The sequence below is a fragment of the Python bivittatus genome, unplaced genomic scaffold (assembly GCF_059951505.1).
Source record: "Python bivittatus isolate LINGU-HERP-01145 unplaced genomic scaffold, Pbiv_v1 ctg000610_np1212, whole genome shotgun sequence".
Lineage (NCBI taxonomy): Eukaryota > Metazoa > Chordata > Lepidosauria > Squamata > Pythonidae > Python > Python bivittatus.
In genome coordinates this window covers 51230202-51251251 of record NW_028277088.1, presented here as the reverse complement: position 1 = coordinate 51251251, position 21050 = coordinate 51230202, and the positions used below count along the sequence as shown (strand labels likewise).

General features: G+C 37.8%; 1 protein-coding gene across 2 annotated transcripts in view; it reads right to left on the bottom strand.

Moving 5' to 3' along the window:
* CDK13 (cyclin dependent kinase 13) overlaps positions 1–9357 on the bottom strand; it is a 51249-nt gene extending 41892 nt beyond the window's left edge. The window contains exon 1 of one of the 2 annotated variants that reach the window (XM_015887401.3): positions 7498–9357. In XM_015887401.3, the coding sequence (XP_015742887.2) occupies positions 7498–8741 (1244 nt within the window). In that variant the 5' untranslated portion in view covers positions 8742–9357. The remainder of the gene's footprint in view (positions 1–7497) is intronic. The other variant, XM_088150000.1, reaches the window with a different exon arrangement.
* Between the last annotated feature and the right edge of the window lie 11693 nt (positions 9358–21050).

Sequence of the window (21050 nt, the reverse complement as noted above, 5' to 3'; positions counted from 1 at the left end):
TGTCTGCAAGCAAACAACCAAGCTCAGAGAGCACCAAAGACTCCACATATGATTTAATGTTCCCAAACCCATATACAATTTATGGATGGGTTTCTGAAGTTATACTGGAATTTTCACCATCAAGAAATATGCAGTTGTTATAATATTAAGTCATGTAATGCACTTGAATAAAATAGGTATATATTCCTTTTACCATTTCACATTTATCAAAATGTGTTAGTAGTGTCTATATTATGCACTTCTAAAGGATGTCATCTGCATTGTCTTAATGGCATCATCACTGTCAATGATACACCATTGTAGTATTCTGGCCATATCATAAACGCTCCAAAGATCTAGTATATCTCAAGTGGCAAAAGAAAAAAAATAGAAATTCCATCATGTAGAAATAGGCCTAGATAAATTTGTTATAAAAAGCAATAGATTATAGCAATAAGCAATGTATGGAAAATCCCTTTTTTTCATTCATGAAATGAATATTCTGTTTGTATGGTGGAGAATTCACACTTTATCAGTATCATTCAGTCACTGAAGTTTACCAACAGAATGAATACAGTCTACTAAATGGAAAATGGTTGAAAAAAAAGGGAAAAAAAGAACTGTACTAATCATCTAGAAGAGAAGGCAAAATTATTTTGATAGTTATATTAATATTAACAGTGATTCCATCATACATGTTTGCACAATAATTCTTTATTGAACCAAGTGACACATAAGGAATTGCTAAATATTTACAAGTAGCAGCAGCAGAAGCTGTAACAAACTGCCAAAAGAACTTCAAATGCCTAGCACTCAGCTTCACTGTGGCTAATGCTAAAAAATGTACCGAAGATTAGAAGAAATTTAGGGGAAAAAAAAAACATCTGCAGCAGAATGCCTTTCATCAAATTCACAATTTGAGACCCTGTTGAACAGGGATAATTTAGCCATAGTTACCTATCCTGTAATAAAATCCAGGTTCAACTACCCCAATATCACCTTTAAAAACTATTACTCTGCTACTAAAATCACCTAACAGTTTCCCTGAACACAATTCAAAGTGCTGATACATTTAAAGTAAAGCTACATATAGCTTAAAGCATAAACACATGAAGAAACATCTCCCCCAAATGAATCTGACATATACTATCATCATTTTCTAAGGACTTTCACCATGCACCTAGTTCACCTCAACAAGATAAACTACCACCAACAAAGGAAAGTAAGTTTTCCACTGAAGTATCTTGCATTTAAAATACTTAACTGGTGCTATTTTTCTTTCTTCTCTGCACCTGGACACCCTCTTTTTATTTTCTTAGGTCACCTTACTGACTGGTTGAATATGGTTTTATAACACTTCTGTGTTTTTTGTGTTCACTGTGTGTGTGTGTGTATTTAATTACTATTTCATTTTATATTGTTAAACAGTTGACCAATCAACCAAATCTAATACCATAGTTTCAGCAATTCAATCTGCAAAATGTTCATGGCTCCATCAGGTCAGACTTCTTTGGATGAGTTTCAGGTTTTAAGGCCTGATGATGCAGACATGGTGCTTGGGTGAATTCAGTGAATTGCATTATCTCCTTGAATCTTTACCCTTAAGGCTTATTATATCTAGTAGGATGCTCAAATTAGCATATACTATCAAAATTTTATAAGGACTGATCCCATCCTTATTTAAAGAGGCTATAATAGAAGTTCTCCTGAAAAGAGCAATAAATAATTACAGGCCAGTGGCCATTATCTCCCTTTTGGCCATGGAGCCTAAGAATGTGTAACTGATCAGATCCAGGCAATCTTAGATGAAACAGATTTTCTAAATCAGTGGTCTCAATCTCAAATGAATATGGGGGCCATATATATAGACAAATGCAACAATCGGTGGGCCACATTCATGTAGACACAAAATGCAACAAATACTGAAAATAAGTTGAAATCATTTACTTGGAATATTACTCAGTGTACTCAACATTATATTTCTGTACTGCAGAAATCTCAGTCTAATCATCAGAGGATTTGCTCCAGATGCCCTCCCATGCTGATGTATGGCAGGTTGCTATATGGCAGCAGGAACTTTCAGCTGCCCTCCAACTTTGGAATGCCCTCTCCAATGAGGTCCATTTGCAACTATTTTTATTTTGTTTCTGGCACCAGTCACATTTTTATTCTCTCAAGTTGTTTAATAATAATGCTGCTGTGATTTTTAATCTTCAGTTGCTGCTTTTTCTTGCTTTTGTTGAGTTTTTAATCTTATAGTGTACAGTTTAAATATTCTAAATTCTTTTTCCAGTCAGTATTACAATCAAATACACCATTATACAGTTTGAAGTGGTATCTATTCAATTCAGATATGAAATATTTACAGTAAAGCAAATGAATTAAAACAATGATTATGCATGGAAACATAACAATTACATGAATTCCCAAAGTGAAAATACCTGAAGAGTTCTAAATTTCTTTATAGCACATCTCAAATACTCAAAGGTAATTCCAACTTGCTTTCTCAAAACAATTCTAAACTTAAAATGCTAAACCACCCTAATTATGGGGAAAAAAATAGCACACATGGAAAGTCAGAAGATGCAGAACTACAATGGTTCCAAAAACTAATTGTACTGAATCTCTGAAGAAAATAATTCAATTTTATGCTTATGTATATAAGTTTAGACTTTGAGTCTACAAGACTAGAGGATATTCTCAGGGGGAATTTTTGCCCATTCCTACCCACTGAGGACTCCTTTTTCTAAAACTCAGAAAATATCTTGAAAGGCAACGGTCAAAAACAGAAATAAAAAATTCTCAGGAAAAAGTCACATAACTTGCCATCTCCCTGGGTTTTTTTTTTCCTATTTGTTTCTTCCCATTTCAATAACATATAGTCCATCCCAACTTTACACCAGAACAAAATTAAAATTCCTATAAATGCCTCTCCTGAAAACAAACACTAATTATATTAAACTCATTTTGACAGATGAGTTTTGATTAACATATGCCACTAATCAAAAATTATATGAAATGTCTATGGAGCCTTTAATTTTATAGATTTAACTATATATCCACTACTATTTAAATTATGTTGTTCAAGAATGGCTATATTTTGGGGTTACTTATGTCACTATAAGAAAGTAGCTAAAATCCTAAATATTAGAAGGAATTGGGCACCGCAACCTTTAAGAAACTATCAGTAGTGTAACATTGTTTATAACCCATTTTCACATACTCCTTCAAAGGGAAGCTAAATGTAAGAGGTTAAAAGAGTTTAAAATAAATCTCTGAACATCTAATTATGCCTTTCAACTCTTGGCACTGCAGAAAAGCAACCTGACAAATCAGGAATATCTTGTATTATTCCTCACCTTGCTAGAAAAACATGATTAACATATCTATTAAAAATAGTATACTTTGTTCAATTCTTCAATAACAATGAATAGAGTATACTATATTATAAAGGTAAAGCTGCCCGCAAGTCAAGCAACTTCTGATGACTAACATACAATCTTGAATTCCCTGGTGGTCTCCCATCCAAGTACTAACCAGGCCTGACCTGCTGAATTTCCAAACTCTGACAAGGTTAGCTAGGTGCAGCATACACTGAGATATATTACAGCCATATTATTTAACAGTGAGTGCATTCACCAGGAAGGAGATGGAACTAATCAAACTATATTTTGAGTATCAATACAAAACATTACAACCCAAATTTTCTATCAGTATATGCCCATTCATACCAAAGTCACTGTTGCCTTGATACTACATCCTTCACAGAAAATCTTCTGAACAACCTTAGAGAACAGCATCAAAAGCAATCAACTCCCTATTCAGCAAATATTCCCAAGGCACGGTTCAAGAGCAACAGAAAATCACTTGACCTTCTTAGCAAAGAATGGTCAAATCTAATATTAAATCATTCCCAAAGCATTTTAAGGATAACCAGATCAATAACAAGAAAAAGATCACCTTTAAATCTGTTTTCATTAGCATCTTACCCAGATATTCAAACAAGAATTTTGGCATTTAATATGCAATTACAGATTAAGTATTTTGGATAGTTTTTTTCTCTCCTGTTTTTGCCTACTTCAGCTTCCAACACATTTCTATAAAAATAATCATACAAAGCAAAGATTGCAGAAATTAAATCAGAATTGAAGCTAGAATATTCCACTCCTTCAAATCCAGTGAAAAAGCATAACCAAAGAAAAGCTTCAGTGAATTGATTTACACATGTCAAAGACAGGAGGAGGACAGAACATAAACTACTTAGTACAGGTAGTCCTCAACTTACAACCATCCATTCAGCATCTGTTCGAAGTTACAACGGTGCTGAACAAAGGGCATCCAAAGTTATGGCCGTTGCAGTGCCCCCAGAGTCACGTGATCAAAATTTGGGCACTTGGCAGCCCACCCACACTTACAACCGCAGGGGAGCTTCAACTCCCCCCCCCACCTTATTTTCCTCATCTCTGTCCTTTTGCGTGCCCTAGACATCAGCACTCCTTGGTGGCAGTGGCAGCATTGGGGCTGAATTAGAGCCCCCAGGCCTCTACTTCAATCCCAGCACAGCTGGGACCGCTGTTGAGGAGTGCTGTCTCAAGCTCCACACCACAGCCAGCCACCCCAGCACAAAGCCCCAGCCGCCCCGCTCCCCTGTATTCCATAGGCTCTGCCACGCCCAGCTGACCTTCCCCAGTTTCCTCCCACTGATCAGGCACACCTGGCCTGCCTTATGCGAGGCAGCTGCTGGCCATACCAGCCCTTCTTTCCAAGGCTGCTTGCGCCATTCACGCCCCATTCCCGCACTGCTTCAGAAAGCCTTTGGAAAGATTCTGAGGTCTTCCAAGGCATTGCAAGAACAGAGCACACCTGCCATTCTCCAAATAGCATGCCCTGTTTTCATGATGCCTTGGAAGACCTCAGAATCCTTCCAAAGGCTTTCTGCAGCAGCACAGGAACGGGGTGTGCTAACTGGAGAACAGTCCAAGTGGTCTCGAGAAGAAGGGCTGGCACAGCCAGCAGCTGCCTCACATAACACAAGCTGGGTGCACCTTGTCAGCAGCGGGAGGAAGCCGGTGAAGGTCAGCTGGGCGTGGCAGGGCCTGCGGAGTATAGGGTGACAGGGCAGCTGGAGCTTTGCTCTGTGGCACTGGGGTGGCTGGCCATGACATGGGGCTTGAGGCAGTACTCCTCAGCAGTGCTGGCTACACTGGGACTGAAGTAGAGGCCTGGGGGCAATGGCAGCCTGCTGAGACTGCTAAAGGCCCCAGGCCTCTAATTCAGCCCTAGCACTGCTGCCACCAAGGAATGCCACTGTGCAGGGCAGTCGAAACAGCAGACATAGGGGGAGATAGGTGGATGGGGGAAGTTGAAGCAAAAGCGAGCACAGCAGAGCAGGAGAAGCATGAGGTACTCGCCTAACAACAGTGCTGTTCTGGCTTAATGACCGCAACTGGGACTACTGGAACTGCTGTTGCTAAGCGGTGCGGTCATGTGATGTTTCACCTAACAACCGCGTCACTTAGTGATGGACATTCCAGTCCCAACTGTGGTCATAAGTCAAGGACTACCTGTCCCATTATTTGCTAGGGATTGGATCTACGCTACCATATTTTAGCGTCCCTAAAATCAACTGCATTTTTTAGAAATGAAACAACTGTCATGGCAATATATGTATTCACTCTAAATATGATTAAGTTTGGACCTAGAGCCACACTCTGAGAAATTAAACAAACAACTGGATGATGAGTACATCTGTAAATAAAAATAAGAATAAAACTGAAGTTGTTTATTCCCTGGCAGAATTATTAAAACCACTGTTGCAAGAGAAACGACGTTTCAGAATAATTTATGTTTTATAAATGCTTTTAATCACTAACTTCTCTGACATAATAGAGGCACATTGTTAAAAATAGTACACAACAAAATGTGAACATTACCAACCATGAAGTTGCTTTCTGACAAAACCTATCTGTTTAATCAGTGTGGATCAGAAACTATGTCATAAATAACACTGAAAAAGGTTATGACTATAGCCATACATTAGTATATACATTATAGTATATACATTCCTCCTATCCATAATGCAAAAAGCTCTTCAGCATGTATGAAAACTTAATCCAGTCAAGTAGTTGAGTAGATGAAGTTATATGTATAAAATTAAATGGAGCAGATGCAGGTAATCTAAGGATAAAAAGTATACATATGTTTCAAAAGTGATTTCACCCACTCTCACACACATTCCCTTTATACAATTTTCAAATACAATATTAGTTATTTAAAGAAATATATATATAACAAAGGCCAAAACTCTTATCAGCATAGAAAAAAATACCTTGAAGAAACTAAATATTTTCACCTTTTTCACTTCTACCCACCACCCTGAAATATGATAGCCTTAAAAAGAACTGAAATATACAGACTATAGAATTTATATAATAAGAGGATTGTTACTGTCTGAAGCTTGGAAAAGGACCAATAATCTTAGTACCCCATGTGAGAAATGAAAAAAGGGCTGTCTTTCATCAATGCAAAGAACTAGGGAGAAAACTATTTTGTAGGCTAATTATGGAGAAACCTATATTGCCTTTGAGAAATGGAGATCTAGTTCTCCTTGCAAATAATGATTTTCCATTTTATCTTAGGTTTCTTCCTCTCTTCTTTTTAGAGCTAAACTGTTGGTTGAGGTCAGCTTATTTGTATTCAATATTTCCTTAACTACCTGTTTATCTAGTGATACAGTAATTGCTATATCATTTGTTCATTTGATGAAAGCCAACGTGTAGAGTTGCATACAAAGACTTGTTAGGAGATGCATTATTTTATCTAGAAATCCCATTAAGCCCAATGAGGTTTACTTCAGAGTATTTATGTGTGTAATTGAGATATACAGACAGACACACTGAAATATACAGCAGTTAGGAAACACTTCTAAAATCTGTATTTTCAGGTACATTATGAAGTAAAATCAACTAATTGTGAATATCCCTCAGTCAAATCTGCTAAACATTTATCTTGCTCTAAAGCTTGATTATTCAGATCTGTTTTACCTGAAAATTATGTTTCCACATATATAATTAGCCAGTAATTGGGTCAAGAAAAGATTTAAGTGCAAAAAAGTGTTTTACACCAGATCATCACCGTAACAGCACTATTTCCTCAAATATTATCAAATGCCAAAGTAAACTTTCTATTTCTATCTGCAGTAGCTAATACGTGTATAACTATTGTTTAAACAATCCCCATTTCTAATATCATTGTAGTTGATGCTTCATATGCTTAAAACATTTGAAAATTTGTACTTGTCTATGCTAAACTCAGGCTTTTTCCTCCAAAGTTTTAAAAGTTGCCCAACTCTCAAATGTACATCATTTTATCTTCAGTCCATCTCACCTTCACTATTACAAAGTTATCTTTGATTAACCAACTGGAGGACATACACCCATTATTACTGTATTATCCTAATATTTTGAGAGAATAGCCAGAAATACCGCGCTTTTTAAGAATCTTCAACCCTATTATTACCTGACGGCCGGACTATAAGGGCTGCGTGAGCGGCGTCTGTAAGGACTCGGTGATACATCCCCACCACACTCGAAAGAACTGTGCCGGCTATAGCTGGGTGATCGACGCCAGTAAGGGCTAAGAGAAGAACGGGGACTGGGGGACTTGCGGTTCCGTTGGCTTTGTGAAGCTCTGTGGCTAGTTGGGCTGTCATCTCGGTAAGGGCTGGGGGACGATCGTTGCCGCCTATAGGCCCTGGGTTCAGCCTTATCCTCTCGGTAGGCTTTAGGTGGCTCCTTGTAAGCTGAAGGAGGCTCTTTGCCTGCTTTCGTCCGGCTCCGGTGGCTTTTACTTTCCCGGTCTTTCCGATTGCTGCTAGGCGACGTAGCTGAGCCCTTCCTGCGGCCGTCGCTGCCGCCGCCGCCGCCGCTCCGGGAGCCCTCTCGGTCCTGGCCACCGCTGTGGTTGTGGCGGCTGCGGGACTTGGAGGAGGAAGAGGAAGCCTCGGCTCCCCCCCTGGCAGCCGCGGCCGCCCCCTCCTGCTGCAACGACGCCTTGTCCTTGTCCTCCCCCCGCCTGCGGTGCTCCCGGTGCCGCTCCCGAGAGCGACGCCCGCTGCTGCTGCGGTGCTCCCTGCGCGGTCGCCGGCTGCTCCGATCTGCCTCAACGCGGCTCAGGCGTTGTTGGTTGCCCCCGCCGCCACCGGAGGACGCCGGACTCCCCCCGCCGCTCCCTGCCCCGGCCGTCCCGCCTCCCACTGGCCCCTCCGACTGGGAGCTTATGTCGTCGTATTCTTCGGCCGCCGCCTCCACCAGCGGCCCCAAGCCCGCCCCACTCCCGCGCCGCTCCGAGGCTGCGAGGCCCGCCCCTGCACCTCCACCAGCACCCCCTAACCTGCCTCGCCGCCGTTTGTGCCGAGACCCCGAGCGCCGCTTGCCTCGCGGCCGCTTCCGCTCCCCCCCTTCCCCACAGCAGGAGGAGGCGGCGCCGCCAGTGGCCGCCAGGAACAGCAGGGACTGCGGCGGCAGCGGCGGCTGCAGGAGCGAGGGCTGCAGCAGCGGGAACAGCAGCGAAGGGGCCGGCGGGCCCGCCACAGGTGACGGAGGCAACGGAGGCGGCTGCTGCGCCGAAGCGTAGCGCTTCCGCCGCCGGTGATGCAAACGCTTCTTTTCTGCCACCGGCGATTCGGAGCCGCCGCCGCCGCCGGCCCAGGCCCGGACACTGCTCCCGCCTCCGGACGTCGCCGCCTCCGAGGTACTCGGCATCGGGATCACTCCGGCAAACAAGAATCCGTCAAGGCGCCCACGAGGAGGAGGAGAAAGAAGCAGACGCCATTGGGCCCCCTTGTCAGGTTCGGCTCCGAGTCTCTCCTACCGGCCTCCGCCTCCTCACATGGAAGGCCAATTCCTTACGAGACGCCCGCTGGGGCCGTCGACTGTCGCTTCCACGGGCTCCTAAAACCAGGTCTAGCGGCCTCCTCTTCGCCTGACACAAACCGGCCCCATTTCCCGGCTGGGCCCCGAGTGAGGCCTGCGCGCCTCCTCTCTCGGTGCTTATGCCGCAAACGGCTCAAGTCTGTCCCCGAATGCTTCGTGTCCCGCCGCTCCTTCTGCTGCCCACGGTTCGTCGGCTCGCTTCGTATCCGGGAGGGCGAGGGAGGGAAGAGAAGGAGCAATTGCCAAATAGTCTCCGTCGTCCTCTCTGTTCGCTTCTCTCCCACTCGCGCGCACACAGAAAGAGACAGAAGGGAGACGGCCGGCGCAGCCAGCACAACTGCGCGTGCGCGACTGCGCTGAAGTAAGAAGCAATGAGCCTATCTCTAAGCTGGAGAGTTCGGTTTGTTCCTTTTCCAAACGCAGTCAATAAGAGCTCGCGAGATTTTCCGTCTCTCTTTTCTCCCGCCCCTCTGTACCGGAACATTTGGCAGGCAACTTCCGAACGTATCCTTGCTTCTCGAGCTCAGAGATACAACAGTTCTAAGTGGTAATCTCGCGAGTCTTCCGGTTTTGCATTGATGTCAGTCGAATCCTCCATGTGCGGGGGAAGAGCAGCGGTATTAAGTAGGACTGAAGAGCCATTCAGATAAAATGCGGTCAACTCAAGTTATAAAGTTCTATATTTAAAGGACGTTGAATGGGGAGGGGCCCTTTTCTTGGCACTATTTACTCTTATTTTGTTATTTCCTTGCTGTATTAAGTAGAAGCTCTCCTGACCTTGCTTCCTCTCGATTTATGGGAAAAATTAGCGTACGGATGTGTAGTAATTGGGAGACGAAGGCGGCGACTTTTAACTTGCTTTAAATATCAGCCCCTCTCCAACCCAAAAGTGGAAATTTACAGTTAAGAATATACCCCTTCGCTGTTACAGGAAGCTAGGAAGGCCCCTTGTATCACTTCTGCTTGTTTGGCAAAGTTTTAAACTCTAAAAGGTACAGAAGGATACCTGCAATATCAAATATATTTTATCATGGGTCCTACTGGACCTTTGTAGGCTTCTATAAAACCTTGAGTTCTGACAGAACGCTGTCCAACCGCCTGTCTTTTAAAGACTTGAAAGGCCTCTTCTCATTGCCTGGCCAAGCGTGCGCTTCTTTTAACTGTCACTTCTAATGCTTAAGTAGCAAAATGAGCAAATGCTTCTCTTAACATAAGCTTGATAATACAGCAACCCACTGAGGGCTGAGCTATCGGATTACTAAACATTTTCAGGATTATATATGAGAATTAAATGTTGCTGTATTTTGAAATTTTAAATACCATTTTTTTAAAAAACTTGTTAAAAGTTTTACAAAGCACATAAAAACTAACACAAACTAATAAAGAGTAGAAACAGGAAAGAAGAAAGGAAAGAGAAAAAGCAAAAGTGCAGAAAAAAGTAAAAAAAAAAATAGGATTCTGATTTTCTCTGCAGCGAATATAAGTACAATTACAAAATTATCTTTTACTCTATGATTCCAAAATAAAGCTCACTTTTTTCTATTATCCATTTTTTTTCTAATCATCAAAACCACAAATCATAAGTGCATTTTTTGGTTTCTTGCAAAAAGTCTATAAGAGGTTTCCAGTCAACCATAAATGTAGATATTGCTTTTTCTCTGATCAAAAAGGTTAATTTAGCCATCTCTGCAAGTTCCATCATCTTCACTAACCAATCCTCCATTGTAGGTAGTGTCGAACCTTTCCATTTTTGACCATATAATAGTCTTGCTGCAGTTGTCATATATAAAAACAAAGTTCCATGACTTTTTTCTAATTGCTTGTCCATTAGTCCCACAAGAAAAGTCTCTGGATTCAGTTGTACTTTAACCTTTAAAATCTTCTGAATTAATGCATGTATTTGTATCCATTTTTTTTTTTTTTTGGCTTTTTTACATGTCCAGCAAACATGATAAAATGTCCCTTCATGTTGTTCACATTTGCAATAAAGATTTGAAGTACCTTTATACATTTTACACAATTTCTCTGGTGACAAATACCAACAATACACCAGTTTATAAAAATTCTCGTTATTTATTTATTAAATATTATTATTATTTATTTATATATTTATTATTATTAGAATTTTATAAAAATTCTCTTTACATTCTTTCACTCTTCTGTCTCATATTTCAGCAAAAGTGTATACATTTTTGCAATAACATGTTCATCATTAGTACATAATTCAATTTCAAACTCAGTCTTACTTTGTTCAAAACCATAAAATCTTTTATCCACTTTAAACCTTTCTGTTAATTGTACATAAAATCATTGACAAGAATATTCTTCTGTTATCAAATCTTCTCTTGATTTCATGTTATAATCCCCCTGAGAAAATTCTTGTACATCTCAGTAGGTTAACTGTTTATGTTTACTTATTTCTCATTTATAAAATGCTTCTTGTGCTGAAAGGCATAAAGGTGTTTTCAGGCAAAACCTTTATATTTATTCCATACTCTAAGAATAGCTTGTCTAACATAATGATTTTTAAAGTCTATATTCACCTTAGCTTTATCATACCATAGATATCCATACCACCCAAATCTCAAATCATGACCTTCTAAATCCAATAACCTTCTATTTCTTAGCCACACCCACTTGTTCATCCAACTAAACAGCAAGCAGCAAAATATAGTTTCAAATCTGGTAAGCCAAATCCTCCTATTTCCTTTTTATCTTGTAGTACCTTATATTTAACTCATGTTTTTTCCCTTGCCATACAAATTTAGCTATATCCTTCTGCCATTGTTTAAATGATACATCAGTTGTCAAAACAGGTATTATCTGAAACAAAAATAGTATTCTGGGTAAAACATTCATCTTGATCACAGAAATTCTCCCCAACAGGGACAATTGTACTTTGTCCCATCTTGACATAACTTTTTTAACTTCATTCCATGTCTTAACATAATTTTTTTAAATAACATACAGTTCATATTTGTCATAATTATATTCAATATTTTACCTTCTTCTATCTTGAAATCCATTTTATTCATCACTTCTGTTTAGACTTGCAACTTCATATTTTTTGTTAACATTGTTGTCTTCTGTTTATTAATCTTAAAGCCTGCTAATGTCTCAAATTCTTTTAATTTACTCACTAAAAGTTCAATTCCCTTTAAACAGTCTGCAAAATCAAAACTAAGTCATTTGCAGAAGCTCTTAACTTGTATGACTCTTTTTTAATCTTTACAACCGTGATTCTCTCATCTTGCCTTTTATCTCTATTTAATATTTCAAGAACTAAAAAAAGGAGACAGTGGGCAACCTTGTCTTGTTCCTTTTTATATCTCACATTATTTAGTTAAATCTCCATTAACAATTATTTGTGCTGTCTGTGAAGTATAAATTGATTTTACCTCTTTTATAAAATTCTCCCCAAAATTCTTATCTTCTAAAAACTTAAACAAAAAAAATCCAGTTCAAATTGTCAGAAGCCTCCTCTGCATCTAAAAAGATCAATATGGCTTGTTTTTTGTTCTGTTGTTCCAAATATTCCAAAATGTCCAACACAGTTCTAACGTTATCTTTCAACGGTCTTTTAAGTAAAAACCCCCATCAATCCTCATGAATAAATTCTTGCAAAATTATTTTCAGTCTTTCAGCTAAAATCATTGTAAACAATTTGTAGTCATTATTCAATTATTATATTGGTCTGTAATTTCTTACTGAAGTCAAAACTTGTCCCTCTTTAGGTATTAATGTTATATTGGCCTCTTTCCAAGTTTCTGGTATCCTTCCTCCTTGTAGAATAGAATTCATCGTACTTTGTAATGGTTGTAAAAGTTCATCCTCAAAACACTCATAATGCAAACTTGATAGTCCATCTGGTCCAGACATCTTTCCTGGTTTACTGTTTTTAATTGCTTCTGAGATTTCCCTTACTGTTATAGGTCTATTCATAATTTGTCCTTGTTCATCTGTAATCCTCGGTAAATTTTGTTTTCTAAGATATTAATCTATTTTCTCCAAGGGGAGAAATGCTAAATACCAATTTTAATCTACAGTTTCAAGGCAGATTAGAAATGTAAGAAATAAAAGAAGTACACAGTTAATAATTTTTACTTATTGCATTTAAATCCCACCTATATTTTGTACAACTCAAGGCACCATATGTAATGCTCCCCACTTTCCCCATAACAACCAGCTTGTGAGCTGGTCAAGCCTGAGAGAGAGTATGACTGGCCCAAAGTCACCCATCCAATTTTCACACTTGTGGGAAGACAATAATTCATAATCTCCTAGTTTCCAGTCTAGCATCTTATCCGCTACATGAAATGGGCTATGTATACAATGAGGGCACAAATCCATCTTTCAATTTTTGACTACCATTTCAATACATCTTATTACCATCTCAAGTTTTAAATATGGTAGGAAATGCAAAATACAATAGTAGGTCCTATTTCAACTTTTTTGGGGGGGGGGGACATTGGAAAAGCAGTTGCATACATGTTTCTCAATTTTAATAATGAACATCTATTCAATCTTTTCTGTTTATTAATTTAAGATGTTTATTCTTTATTTTTGATATGCATCTAGTAACAAAACAAACATGTTGGATTTTAAGTGAAAAATCTACCATTACATTCTATATATAGCTCAACGTCTCTATGAGCAGACTTCCTTGAGAAAATTGAATGACTTTAGTATTTGAAAAAGACTGAATACATATGTTTTTCTTATTTTAGCATATTTCATTCTTTTTGCCATTGTAGTTAAATCACTTTTTAAAAATTGCAGATTCATTAATATGCATGATTCCTATATTTCCCACATGAAGCTACTGACATGTTTATTTGTTACACATGAAGAGCTTCCATACAGTCATACAAGTTCATATCACAGGTCTCATCACTCCCCAAGGTCTACAGATTAGTTATCTGTCTTGGCCAAATCTAGGCAGTTAATTTAATTCAGTAAACCCATTTGCTTATTTAGCAACTATATTGTATAAATATACCATCTATACAGATGTATATAATATGTGAAGTTTACTGGCATGATTGGAAAAAGTTGCAGAGTTCAACTCTTGCTGCCCCTGTGTAACATAGGGATCCATTCATGTCAATAACTCATGAAATGAGATTATATTATTGCTAACATCTCATTGGCATAATTATCTGAAACTTACCCAATAATAGAAGTTCCAGATATTAAATATGTAGCATGGATGGATGGATGGATGGATGGATGGATGGATGGATGGATGGACGGACAGACATCCTTAACTATATATGTACCAATATACACACTTCATTGAACATTTCCTTTGTACCATATTTTTTTTTAACCATCTACATTTTTTTCAGTTCAGCATCAACTGTTTCTAGAATTCTTCAGGAGTGAAATCCTGTCTAAAAATAACCTTAAGTGTGCAACAAATAGAAGGATAGAACTCATGGATCCTGATATTTTTTTTCAATGTTATTATTCCAGCTGGCATTGCAAGTTGTAATCCAGTGCAATGGGACTTGCTTCTTCATAAGACATACAGGACTGCATAGATTTCTAGAAGAGAAGTTCAAAACTAGCAAGGGAAATTGAGGATATCAGTGGGCTGTTGGATATGGGAAAATATAAAGGTAATGTAGTATGCATTGTCATACTAAAGGACACATCTTAGTGGAATACAGAAGCAATTCATAGTGATTTTTTGCTGCACCCATGCCTCAAAGGTTAAAAGTGAGGGGAACCTAAAGCAAAGATCCTTTTTTCACCAAAGCAAGCAGAAATAGGGAAGTCAGAGTTTGGGTCAAAATCCCCGATTTCTTTAAGTTCATATTTATCCAACAGTGACCATTTGAACAGCAAAAGAATAAAAAAAGGAAGAACAAGGGGGATAAAAATATATTATAATGAAGGAATTTTTTTAATGCTTTTTGCATTAAAATTAGATAGTGAGTGTACAGCTACTGGACACATACATTGCCTCCCTCCCAACTCTTGTGCATCCTGCTCTATTTGATACTTCCAAATCATACTAACTGCTCTTCCAGACTATGGATAAGGAAAGCACTGTTGCCTAGCCTTCTTTCAGACATAACTTACGCTCCAAGAAAGATGAGCTAAAACCCTCATTATTCATACCAAGCTTTTTGTTTGCTATCTGTTCACGCTACTGCTCACTATTCAATCTGGATTTTTCATCAGAGAGTAAAAGTGTATAACATTTAGGGATGTTTTGCACAAGAATATGAATAATTTTAAAAAGGCTTATCCAAAGTGAAGCCTTGTCATATACCCTAGATTAGGTCTGCCATAACTAGGCTGCAGATAACTGGACAGCCACAAAATAACAGCATTTTTTGTATCTCTTTGCAGCCACATCACCTGGGCTTCTGGAGTTGTGCTCCCCACATCTTGTAGCCCTAGCATGGACCCCTTTGGCTGTCCATGTGCCAAGTCCTTCTTAGTTCAGAGAAAATAATGAAAACCATACTGAGACTCAGATAAGTAATCGTGGAGCCCTGTTCACAAATAAAACTACTGCTTTACAAAGACTGAACCAACTAATTAAAATCCATAGTGGCAGCATGGATGCAAGTAACTTGCTGCAGGAGTCTGTTATGAAGCCAATAATGTGCAAGAGGGTGCCTGAAGACTCCTAGATTATAAAACTGGCAAATAATAACTACTACTACTACACTGTTACTGCTGCTTCTGCTGTGTGAATGAACTTTTACAATAGGCAAGTGTAAGAACATCTTTTGTCTTGCCCAGCCTTATGGGTTGTACTTAGAACGCTGTAGGTTAAATATAACCATTTAGCAATGTATTACTCTTTGAAGTGTGTGTAAGGAAGATGGATGTTGGCTTTGATGACAAAGTTAAAATACAGAAATTCAAATACAAGTAAAATTTTAAAATTCTGTGATATATAGCAATTTATAGGGACAATATGCTAACATGAGCTGTCACTTTAGTTTCTGCAGGTACTAAATATCAAATCCCAGGATGACTGCATCTTTAGAAAGGCAAGTTGCTTCAACCAGATTGAAAGTCTTACCTCATTATACTCATTACTAAAATCCAGTTTCCTATTGAAAATCTCCTTCCCCTCTAAAAAAAAAAGACAAAAAGAATCCTGTTCTTCTCAGTTATTGGGAAAAAAAGTCATAGTGAGAAAAGGGCAAGTTACTGCTTTATATGGCTTGAGTTCACACATGGCAAGTTTATTTAAATTAAATGTAGATGTTTGAGTTCATATATTACAATAAATCACAAACCACAGTGGCTAAGTTCATAAAACAAACTAAGCCAAAACTAAGCAAACTACATTATGGCTTAATATACAATATGCAAATCCTTTGTCTGTATTTGGCACTAAGATTTAGTTGTCTTAGTGACTAAATGAATAGCTATTTACAAATCTGTTTTCTAAAAATACAGTAGCTATTAAGTATTATCTATTTATTTCAAAAGTATCTAATCTGTCCTTCATCCTGATTACCAAGGTAACAATAAGTACAATAGTACAAATAACAGAACATGTCAAACCTTAAATAACAGTAACATTAGAACTCAATAAAATTATTAAGAATGACAGAAAGAATACTTGAAATGCCTGGACAAATACATTGCTGTAATTTAGCATTAAAAAAATTAGATTATCTTTAGGTGGAGCATTCCCAAGTCAGGATGTCACAGTAGAAAAAAGCCCCCCCCCCACCACATAAAAAAGAATGGGTAATTTTTAGCCCCAGAATTATTGTTGTGGGCTGTAGAGCCATCATTCAGAACAAACTACTCAGCAATGAAGATGTGATATTTAGAAAGAAGCATGCAAACTATTTAATCCCAGTCTTAAACATACACGTCAATGTCCCTGTGTCCCCAAAGTACAAAATAATGCAGCCACTAGATCAGTGTTTTTTAAATTGTTTTGACCCAATTACCAGTTTTCCTAATGTCAAATAATGCCATAATTCCCACCTCCCAGCAAAACACCCTACACCTGACTGTGGTTTTATACAAGCAGCTCAGCAGTGGCAGTCCCAAATTGAATCTTCAACTCACAAGCAATTACAGATCACTCTAATACCCCCAGAATATGCCCAAAGTACCCCCAATTTAAGAACCACTGCGCTAGACAGTAGCCTAATATAGCCTGCAACTGATGATACCCTGAGAAAGTACATAGCTGAAGTTGTTGATGCACATGCAGGATAGTCAGATAAGAGGTGCTTCTTGAGATAATTGTTTCCTAAGCTATTTATAGCTTTAAAGGTAAAAGCATCTTCATTGGGCTAATAACAGATATTTAATACAATTATCTCAGAATTGGTGTAATATGGCTCCATTTAGTTAAGCCAATCAGAATTATAACTGCTGAAAGGATAGCTCTATCTGTAGTGTATTATACTAATACAATCAGGAAATCACCAGAACCAAGCTATCACAAACCAGGAATAGCTAACTGGCAGGTTAGCCCAAACTGCAAAAAAAAAAAAAAATACTTCATACACATATCATATCTTATTTTTTAAAAAACATATTTATTCATTTGTTCATAAAAATATCTTAAGTACCATCTAGTAACAATTCTGCATCAAGGAACATCCTGAAATTGTATACATGTTTTTTTGATGAAGCACGACCCCAGCAAGAATTGGTTGAATATCAATATTCTGGACTTGAGAACCACCTAACCACAGTTGCCCCATTTGTAAGGATTTAGCCACAGTTTATTAGACCCTTTATTGCATCCAGACAATGGTTCAGCACTGTTCAGATTTTATAATCCTAACATTCCATAAAGATACAACTCCACTAATATAAATGTTCCTGGCCAGCAGGTGGAGTACATTTATTTATGTATACAGCAACTTGTATGCTATACTAACTTATCATTAATCATTTTAAGAAAAGAACTTTCTTTTATTCTAAAATTGATAAGCTTTTGTTAATATCACATATTACAACACCTACTGCGTGTATGATCATTGGGTAAGGAAATTTGATGGCAGTCAGTTTCAGTTCTTCAGTAGTCATTTTTGGTGGACTGGGTTGCTTTATTATTATATTGGAGGTGTTATATTAAGCATATAGAAGCTTAATGTAATATTCAAAAACTTTTTAAGCCATATGCTATAAGAAAAAGAGGATGTGCCTGTAGCTAAAACATTTCTTTCCCTTCTAGCAGGTAGCACAGATTGCTTCAGTTTATTTAGAATAAATTCTTTTTTGTCATACATAATTCTAATGTTATAGTTCCCATGTTTCTTGTGAACTGCCCAGAGTTCTTGGTAGTCAGGCACTGTACAAATTGAAATAAATAAATAAACCAAACTTTTGGCCAGCTTGTATTCACCGATAGTACAGGATACCAGCCCCTAAGGTCAAATGCAGGATACACATTTAGTATATCAGATGCAGAATTTCCTTCTTCATGAAAGGCAGATGTATGTTCTGGGGCACATACAGAACAAGATAATTTGTGCTCCTCCCTCTTTACTAGGAAAAATGAAAATCCAGGAAAAAAATGAGAATCCAGGTAAATGAAAGCAGGGGAACATTTTATTTCTGTAAAAATAGATGCTTTAGCCAGGAATGTGTGCTTAGATCTTTGACTGATTTTCCTGTGTGGTGCTAGTTAACCTTTATTGCCTCTTGTGCTTATGACTGTACAAATTGGGGAAGGGTGTATACAGTAATCTCCAGTGTTGTTATATATTTTAGGATATGTTCATGAATCTCTCTTTACAGCTTTTAAACTGTAATTCTATCTTACACAGTGGGGTTAAAGGGAGAACACCAGGTGAGGCACCCCCAAGAAGTTAGTAATAGCAACCGTAACTCCCAAATTGCTACATCAATGCAGGAGGGCCGGGATGAATAGATCCAGTGATATTCTGGGAAAGGTTTGAAAACTATAGCCTTTTACTTTATTGGCTCTTCCATATTGTTACACAGATTGAAAAGCTGATTCAAACAGCATTTTTTATTTTTTTTCTTTGCATATCAGAGTTGCACTCCATATTAAATCCTCTCAAACTCCAAATAAGCTTGTCATGCAACTAGCATAGCAACAACTGCAAATATGCCTGCTACATGAAGTGTATGTCTCCTGATCCAGATCAAATGTGAACCTGTGATGTTTTATAAAATGTTCTCTTTTGTGGCTCCACTTGCTGAAACTAGATCTGATTTTAAAGTATATTTTATTTTTTTTCTGTACTTTTATTTGCCACTATTTGGGTATAATATGTATTACCAATCAATAGCATTTTTATTATTAAAGTTCATATTTAAAGAAATGATACAAATACAGCATTATATCAGGTAGAGTGAAATAAGAGGGTTTGGAATAGATGCAATAGAGGGAATGAAAATGCAAAATGAAGTTTAAAAAGATTCTTTAGTGTTTTTGTTTTTACTCAAATGCTATTTTTTCATACTTTAGCAAATTCCAAAATCAAAAAGCTTACAAAAGGATTAAATAAGTGGACCCAAATTATTGCCCCTAACCAGGTATCCCATAAACAAGCTCGTTTGGCATCTTTATTTGCATCAAATAAGTATTTCCTTTCCATATATACAGTAACTGGAACACACAAATATATTAGCAGAACTAGAAAAATAGCCTGCTCATTACAAGATAACATGTTAAAATATGCATATAGTGTTCAGATATATACTTTCCCCACATTCCCCATTTTTATAGGAATGTACCTGTACTTTCCCCACATTCCCTTTTTTTATAGGAATGTACCTATTTAGAGTACATAAACTGCCCCAGCCCCAAAGGACTCTGGGTGGTATACAACAAACAAAAACAGACATGATAGTTTAATCAGAACCATTATTAAAAACAAAAAATAAGGAAGCAAAGATAAAACCCTAAATAAATCCAAGATTGGCTACAGTCAACTGGGATCAAAAACAAGTTGAAATACTGTAACAGTATTTCATAAAGTGGGGGCTATTACAGAGAGAATTGTAGAATCTCTTCCATTTATACTAACCTCCCTGAAGGGTTTTTCCTTTTTTAAAAAATCAAGGGATGTTCCATGCATTTCTGTTTTAGCACTTTACACGCACACATTTCTTGAATCTTCATAGATGCAGACATATCAGGATCTTGGTTGAATTTATATCTTGTCTTTCTTCAGGAGCTCAACACTTCTTACATGGGAATCTCTATTTTATCCTAGAACAAGTATGAGATTGAGAGGGTATAACTGGCCAAAATAATCCAGTGACTTTTCTTTGCTGAGATTGGACTTGAACCTCTCCAGATTTTAACTTAACCAAATTAGTTCTCACAGGAATATTCAGGTATGAATGCTATACTGTATAGAATACTGATCAGTTTATTATGGAGAAAAACATTTGTAGAAGCTTTACTCTGTCAGGGCAATAACAACTCTATGATATGGAGAATTGCTAAAGAGGGAAACACTAGAATTATGAATAGCTTGACTCAGCTACTAAGAACATTATTCAAGACTAAATTAAACACTGTATTTAGCCATAAATGATTATAGCAATACAGTTAAGCAACTGGATTGTCCTTTTAAAACCATTGATTAGGTCATTCAGATTTTTATTAATTTGCTCTTTTTTTTTCCTGCTCTGCTTACTGCAATGTTGGCAAGGGCCATGAGGGATAGATAGATGGAAAGAGGTCAAGAATTTGAAGCATGAGCGTGCAAATAGAATGTGCAAATGTTTGTATGAAAATGGCCTTTGCTAATAACATGAAATGTTGTTAGCAAAGGCCATTTTCATACAAACATTATCTACATGCTTTGCAATAGATTGAAAGCCTCCATTTGTGAAAGCATCTGCTTTTTCATCATATATTATAAGTAAGCAAAAACAGCTGATTTATGGGAAAGATGGAAAATTTACAGAATTAAAAGATGCATTTAGAATTTGAAATGAATAAATTGGAGTTGGGTACACAAGAACAGCTCAGAACATCTGAGCATCCATTAAAAAAAATTGTATCAGCATTCAGAGCACTTTTATACCAATTCCATTTGTAAGCGTCCCACAGTGTTTCTCTACAGCATCCTGTTTGGGGAGGGGAGCTTTCATTAACTGCCTTCACTAAATAATTGGGAATTTAAAACCTTACTGCAAATCACCCAGAGA